Source organism: Telmatherina bonti (assembly GCF_933228915.1).
Source record: "Telmatherina bonti genome assembly, chromosome: 14".
Taxonomy (NCBI): Eukaryota; Metazoa; Chordata; class Actinopteri; order Atheriniformes; family Telmatherinidae; genus Telmatherina; species Telmatherina bonti.
In genome coordinates this window covers 34,570,461-34,578,413 of record NC_136612.1, presented here as the reverse complement: position 1 = coordinate 34,578,413, position 7,953 = coordinate 34,570,461, and the positions used below count along the sequence as shown (strand labels likewise).

At 41.5% G+C, this 7,953-nt stretch overlaps 1 protein-coding gene across 1 annotated transcript in view; it reads right to left on the bottom strand.

Moving 5' to 3' along the window:
* Positions 1–448: 448 nt before the first annotated feature.
* Positions 449–7,953, bottom strand: part of LOC306765661 (xylosyltransferase 1-like) — a gene marked incomplete at both ends in the record, with an annotated part of 42,462 nt that continues 34,957 nt past the window's right edge. Inside the window, 3 exons of the mRNA XM_079253145.1 lie at positions 449–865; positions 987–1,182; positions 6,109–6,377. Coding sequence (XP_079109271.1) covers positions 449–865; positions 987–1,182; positions 6,109–6,377 — 882 coding nt within the window. The remainder of the gene's footprint in view (positions 866–986; positions 1,183–6,108; positions 6,378–7,953) is intronic.

The following is a 7,953-nucleotide window of genomic DNA, read 5'->3' as shown; positions in this document are numbered from 1 at the left end:
ACAAAAACTTTAAGTGAAAAGTTGAAATCAACACATTTACAAGTACAAATAAAGCACGAATAAACAACCATCACTGTGTTTTATTTGTCAGACTTTTTGCTTCGTCCCGTAGCTGAACAACGTTACAGACATGATGCTGCATTCAAGAAGCTGGGATTTCTGAGTGTTCACCTCCAAATAGGACAAAACTTCAGAAATATGCATTAGCAGGTGAACGATCTGATTTCATCATTGAAATAATAAAAGTAAAAGTAATAAAAATGTAAAACTTAAATAAAATCAAATGAGTTAAATAAAGCATTGAAATTAAGATAAAAACAGAATAAATAACTATAAAACTTGAATAAAATAAAAAGTGAAACTTAAAAAATAAAATAAAATACTCTTCCTCTGAAATTATTTTAAAAGTTGGAAAGCCTGATTGTGCAAATGGCAGCAAAGCGTTTCCCTAAGCGGCGGAGTTTGTCGCCGCAGCGGCGATGTTGCAGAAACATTCGTACAGAATCAGGAAAACAGAAACAGACCCACCTTTCTGAATGGGCTCCTTACGGTGAAACTCCAGAGGGGCGACGATGAAGCTGGTCTGGCCCAGCAGGCTCCAGTGATGCAGGACCCTCAGCGTCCAGACGCCCGGCCTCAGCGGGGAGGTGAACGGCGGCCGGTAGTGGGTGACCTCGGCAGAGGCGTCCACCAGGATGTCGTAGGTGGCTGCGATGACGTTGGTGGGGTCGATCCACACCACGGTGGCCGTCAGGTTGCTCTGGCTTCGGCTCCAGCGCTGCACGGCCACCGGCTCGTCCTCGGGCCCCAGCAGGCACCCCCAGTTCCTGAAGAGACGCTCCTTCGGATCCCAGTCTGACCCGACCTGAAAGCATCAGTTTGCATCTGTATTTTCATGCTTTTATTCCGACGTATTCACAAATCCTGCAGCGAAACCAGCATGTTTGTGTCCGGCTTGCAGCTGGAGACATCAGAAGCCATCTGACCTGGATGTGCTGCAGTCTGTTGTTGGCGTGGAGCGAGTTGGTCAGGGTGAAGTGATCTCTGGGTGTCACCCATGTCTCCAGGTTCTCCAGCTGGGTGGAGGCTCGGTTAGTGGCCACATGACGCACCAGGTAGCCCTGGAACTGGTCCGACAGGAAGTAGAGGTGCACCGACACCGGGTGGCTCATGGCCACGTACCTGAGAAACAGAGCTTACGTCAAACCGCCAGCCGGTTTCTCCCAGAGACGTTTTCCACCAAACATTCAGCCTGAGCGGCGGTGAAACCATGACTTTCTGCTAAAAGAGTCGAATGAATGGAAGCGATGGAGCCAGCAGAGGGTGCAGTCTGCACTCCCAGTGGATATGAGAGAAAACCATAATGCCCATCATAATGCTGGTCACGTTGGATGATAGATGAGGAAAATGTCTACGTTTTCATGTATAATTGGTACACGCACAGGAGCAGTTGTAGGTCTGAAAGAAGTTTGTTTCAGAGGTTTTCTCAACATTTTTGAAGGACAAAATAAGAGAGTATGACATTGCCCTGAACACTGTTGCAATTTAGTAAATTTATTAAAACTTCAAATGTGACTGCGTCAAAATCAGAAAAAAAAAAATATAAAAATGATCTTTGAGACACAAAAAGTTTTACTTTTCATGATAATTTAAACTTCAAACAAAGTTTCAAAGTAAATGTACGTCTGAGTTTACGGCTACAAAGTGGGCAAAGTTTTTCAGCAAAGCACCTTCATTTCTATAAAAAACAAAAAAATCTGAAGTTTTTTCTGATTTTTATTTTAACACTGCGTCAGGGCACACTTTCCCGACGGAGGAAGGGTTTTATGCTTTTTTTTTGTGTGTGTGTACATATAATTTACATGTAATTTTCCATGTGGGTGTTACAGGGGTGTGATTGTTTATATGCACTGATCATTTATTTGCTCTGGATAATTTTTTCATGAGCACTTAGATATGTGAACACCATGTTTTATTTATTAAGTTTTATTGAATCAATAATGACTTTTCTACTGATAGCATTTTTTATGTTGTTTGGTTGTGTTTTACATACATCTGTGTTTGTATATGTGCGTGTGTGTGTGTGTGTGTATAAATATGTATGTATACTTTTTATATCTTGCATTGTAATGTATTGTGCAGAATTACTATCATCTCTGTTGAGTGTAAAAACCCAACCAGGGACGGGCATTGAGAATGAACCCTGGCTAAAAGAGCAATAATAATATCAACAACAAACAAATATACATATATACTTATACCAGTGATTGCTGGGATAGGTTCCAGTTTGAGCCTTAACTGGGCAAAGCGGTGTAGAAAATGGATGGACTTATACAGACACACATTTATTTAACCGAGTCTGTGGAGCAGAAGTTAGGTATGAAATGATCATAAACCCTGAAGACCTGCAGCAGACACATTAACGAGGAACAAAGACGGAAACAAAGCAAAGAGAAACCTGCACTGATGTAGATCGAAGCATGAAAGTGACTAAATGTGTCCACATCACTGTAGACGACGTGCTTTCAGACGCTGGACAGACTGCTCCACACTCACACCCTCCCCTCCATAATCCGGCCTCCACCCATGCTAACCACCAATCCCCACCCGAAAACCAGCAACAAGAACCTCCTTGTACCTACTGTGGGTCCCCACTCACCACACACACACACACACACACACACACACACACACACACACACGTACAGCTGGAAAAATCCAGCCTGTGCAGAAACTGAAGCCTGATTGTACCTCCGGACAGGCTGGCCTTATCTTCATGTTTAAGTTGGAGAGCAGAAACTCCAGCAGTGGTGCGTTAGCTGGAAAGATTTCATGGAGCGTCCTGCTCCGTTCAGACGGTGACAGAGTTTCTCTCTCTGAAACAAAGCGGCCTTATTCCTGAGATACCTGGACAGGAAACAGCCTGTAAACCTCTGGGGGTTCTGCTTTTGGTGTAAACACAAGCTGCATTTCCATTACAGGTTGTTGCTGAATAAAAACAAGCCAACATCTCGTCTCGCAGATGAGATTTTAAAAGAGCTGTGGCTTTTAGGGGTGTCCAAGTTGTGTTGTTTCAGGGTCTCTAACTCACTGTGGAGGATTCTCCGTGGCTTTTCAATGTTCTTCTTCCTCATTTCTCTTTATAATTCCTTGTAAAACTCTGCATTTTGCTGTTGTTTGCTAGCAAGGATGGTGGTTATATATTTCTCTTTAATTATTTGTTATTTAAAACATTTCTGTGTCCTCCGTCCAGACCAAAGGCTGTATGTAAAAGATGGATGGAGCCTTTGTGATGTAGGTTACTGAAGAGCTGAAATGAAGCTCATTGGTTGGCTTCTTCCATCGCCAGAGTCTATCAAACTCTGACCTGCCTGTAGCTAAGAGCTATCTGAGCTAATCTGGAGCTAACAAGAGCTAACCAGCTAACCGAGGTTAGCGGACTAAAGCTAAGTCACGTTGTTACCTGGCTAAAACCTGCAGTTGTTCTACATTCCTCCTTCTTGTAGCAGGATATCGGGTACCTGTCAATCAAACGACAACAACCTAATTATGCCCAATTTTGAGATGACATTATGTCTAAACAGAGAAGTTAGCAAAAAATTAATTTGTCCCAAAGTTGTCATGAAGGTAAACCTGACCAATTAATCCGAAAATGGATTCTTGTACCAGGCTGTAAACATGTTTATTTCTGCTGTGAAGTTGGTCTTTTTAACATGGGAGTCTATGGGGATTTGCTCTGTTTTGGAGCCCCTAGTGGATGAAGGGGGAACTGCAGATTTCGGCTTAACTTTAACCGCTGGAGGTTGCTGATTGGTCAACACACATTGTGCCATCTTTACCTGAAATAAATTAGTCATGTGACCTGCTACGCCACATACTGAAAGAGTGTTTCCATTACACTTTTGCAACATACTTCTATATAGAAACCTCTGGAAAACCTCCTCGTGAGAGTGCAAACATTTTTTTAATGATAACTGAGTTGGTTTTTTTTTAAATGTCGGCGTTTCCATTAGCGGTTTTTTATTGTGATATTCTGGTGTTGCGTAGTTCTAGGTGTGACAGAAACACAGCTACACGATCTCATTTTTACTTTGTTTCTGTTTAAGTCTCCATAAAATGGTTTCTACTAACAGGTCAGACCCGTTTTAATTCATGGTATGATACAGTCCTGGCGCCAGGACATCATAACCGGATGTAAATTATCGCATTTATGAATTTTAATTTATGAGACAAAAAAAATCTGCATTAATAATTCAATATTTGAGCCATACTGAAGCAGATTAAGTATAGAATACTGACAAAATATTTTCTCCTGCAAAAAAAAAAAACAACTTTTGCAACACTTTACCTAAAATGTGATCCATCCATCAGCTGTGGCATTGAACATTTTATTCATAAAGAATAAACTCAACCAATAATCAGTCAGAGTTCACAATTAAATGACTGAGTCAAGATCAGATATTCTAAATACGTTCAGAACCCAGACGTTCAGTGCAGATATTTTCATCATGTTACCACTCAACACACTTCTACATCCAGTCAGAGAGGAACCGACCGCTCAGTAACTCACCTGTGCAGGTGTTTTATGGGTTCATGTTAGAGAAAAAAACTACGGGAAGTGGACCAGATGGTTAATATCCTGCAACTCAGTAAAACATCAGGAAACACCTGCAGCGGGTAAAAACCCAACATGCTGAGTTTAATCCAGCAGCAGACGACGAGGAGGAACTCGTGCGCCTGTGGTTGCTATGGTTACGTCACTTTGCTGGAATCATCCAAGCAGCTGGAAGCGGTTGATTCTTGCAGCGTGACTTCCTGACACGTCTTCCTTCCTACATGTTACTGCAGAACCCTTTTCTTCTGGATGAGTCTGCTACTCCATTAAAGCTAGCCAACGACTTCACGCCAACACATCGAACATAATGCGTCCTTCATCGTGAGGTTTCAGTGTTACATATAGATTTATGGTGTATGATGTTTGTACTTGCAAGTATGATTTTCCCCGTTCCCAAAGGAAAATGTGAAAAGAACGCAGCTTGAAATCGGATGTGCGACTTGGAAAGTCGGGAGAAACTCATCCCAAAGGTGCTCGCTGAGGTGGTCCCAAACGTTTTCCAAACTTCGTGTCTGTGTGATGCTGTTAGCTGCATGTTAGACGCAAAGGTTTATGTTGCATCTGAATGTTTTAACTTTTAGATTTCCTGCTCAAAGCAAATTTTAGTCCTTTTGTCACATGACTAATAAAAATACTCTACTACTCAGAAGTTTTGGGACACTTTTCCACTGGATGTGTTGTGAAAGTGTCTCCAACGAAAAGGGGTTGTTAAACTGCTGAATTCAAGATTAAAACAGTTAATTCCATGAATTTATTCACCATGAATCTTATTATACTGGTAATTTGTTACATGATATGCTATGTGTACACATAACATATGTTAAAGAGGTGGATGCATGGCTGCAGGACACAGGTTCAAGTCCCTGGACTGTGGGCCCTTTAGCAATGCATTTTACTTACTTTGAAATAACAGGAAAACATAGAAGGAATAATAAAACTGAATTGAAAATTCCTTTTAAAATGGTATCTTTTTCCATAACTTGGCTTTTTAATATTTAGTGAAAGACGGAATGTAAAGAAATTAATTTACCTATAAATATGGTCAAAACTGCAAAAATATAAAAGAATTAGTCTAAAAATGACTTTATCCATTGTTGGTATAAATGCAGTTTTAATAAAATTGCTGGTATTTAGTTTTTATACACCGTTTATCATAGGTTTTTTTGACACTTTTTCATTAAATTCAATTTGAATATGTCCCAAAACTTATGATCATTCGTGTGTAAAGTTGCATAACTCTACTTTAAATTTGATGAGATTTAAGTTAAACACTGATAAGCTTAAAATCTTTCCAGTTTGAGAACATTTTTCCATTAAATCAAATGGAAAAGAATCATAAAACTTACAATATTTAGTATAAATGAGAGATATTTTTACAGTCCATGTGAACTGTATGTAAACTGTATGTATGTCGTTGCAGTGATGATGCACACGCCTGTATGCTGTACAGAAACTGCATGTATGAGAATGAAGCATGGATCACGTGATGGTACCTGCAGCTGTTGTCGTTGGGATGTCCCTGCAGCGAGCTGGCGGCGCGGGACAGACCCATGCGAGCGAAGGCGTGGTAGTGGCTGAGCGAGGAGTCCGAAAGGCTGCCCAGTCCGTCTGTCTCCTGCTCAAAGATGTTCTCCCAGTAGGTCTGGAGGCCTGGGGTCCCGGAGGGGTACGCCCCGAACAGGAAGGCGTCCAGCTGGCTGATGATCTCCTGGCTGACGCTGGCCTCGAACTTCCGGGCGAAGAAGGTGGGACGGGCTGCTTGCTGTGAGAAAATACAGACACAAAGAGGGAAAATTAGAACAAATTTAATTTTAGTATTTATTAAAAATACCAGAAGATATCTGAGACAAGCCACAAGAAAACCCAGAGACCACAGATTCACGCATCTTTATGCTTATTCGGGTTTTCCAGATGCCCTGCTGGGATAATAATCTGGACAAAAGAGGAAGTTCAGCTGATCCCAGGCCACATGGAAGCTGTTCACTGTGAACGGAGAGTTCCACCCCAAATCCATTGTCCAGAGGTTAAACACCAAGAGTACAGACCATAAACTCTATGAGAGATGGGTGGAGCCGCCGTGACGTCACCAGAAGGTTTCTGAAGAGCTGAAATGAAGCTAATTGGACGGTTCCCATCATCTTCATCTTGGCAGCGTCATGCGTGTCGTCTCTCCCGGAAAATACAAAAAGGGGCAAAGAGGTGGAGCTGAGAGGGGGGCTGTGATGGTGGGGGTGGATGATTGACATCTATCATACTCCAACCTGCCTGCAGCTAAAAGCTAAGTGAGCTAACCTGGTGCTAACGGGAGCTAACGGGCGCTAACAAGCTAACGGAGGTAGGCAGGTAAAGCTAAATTACGCTGTTAACCTGCTAAACCTGCTTTTTCTACACTCTGCTTTCTTCCAGCTGGATATTGAGAATCTGTCATTTAAAAGGACCCCAATTATGATGAATTTTGAGAACAAATTACTTGTATATAATTTATGAATATTCTATAAGATTAACTGTGTTTATTTCTATCTTTACCAGTCCAACGTGATATATATACTGTTACTGTACAGCACTCTGGTCACCTGTTTGTTGTTTTTAAAGTGCTTCAGGAATAAAAAACAGTACAGGACACACGATTTATACAGTTTCTAAGACATTTTGCATCACTTTATGATAAAAACTTGAACACAAAGTGACACTTGCCTTCAGGCCTGTAATAAATACCAGAAAGCTCAAGACAAAAAAAGGTAAATATTCCTAAAAAAAAAAAGTGTTTATTTTTGTTGATATTTTGTTGAAGAGCTCATATGAAGGGAACTTTTCATGTGTCAGGCCTTGCAGGGTTAATGCAAACAGAGAAAACATTTTTCTTCATTAGTTCTATATTCATGAAAAGTTTTCTGCTTTCTGACTGTTGTCTGTTTAATGATGAATTTAATGCCACCGTTTTACGACCTTTTAATGAAAAAGTGTGTGTTATACTGCGGACGTGAGTCTCTGACCTTCAGCCGCCTCTCTGTCGAACCCGACATTATAATAATGAGAACCCTGAAACCTCAGCGCTACAAAGCTCTAAAAATACGTCCTGGCTCGGAGTCCAGCTGCATCCAGGATCAGCTCCTCTTATAGAAACCATCAGCAGCCCGCCGCCAGCGCCGACCTCAGATCTGTCGTTACACCACCGCCTGCTGGAGGTGAAACCAGCACTGCTAATTTGTGAATGTGGAGCTATTCTGGGCCCCCTGGCAGCCATGAGGAGAAAAAGAAAAGCTCGTCAGACGGTACACGTCTGCAGAAATATCACGTTTCGTACAAATGAAAGCAAAATTGAAAAGTTGTGCAACTTC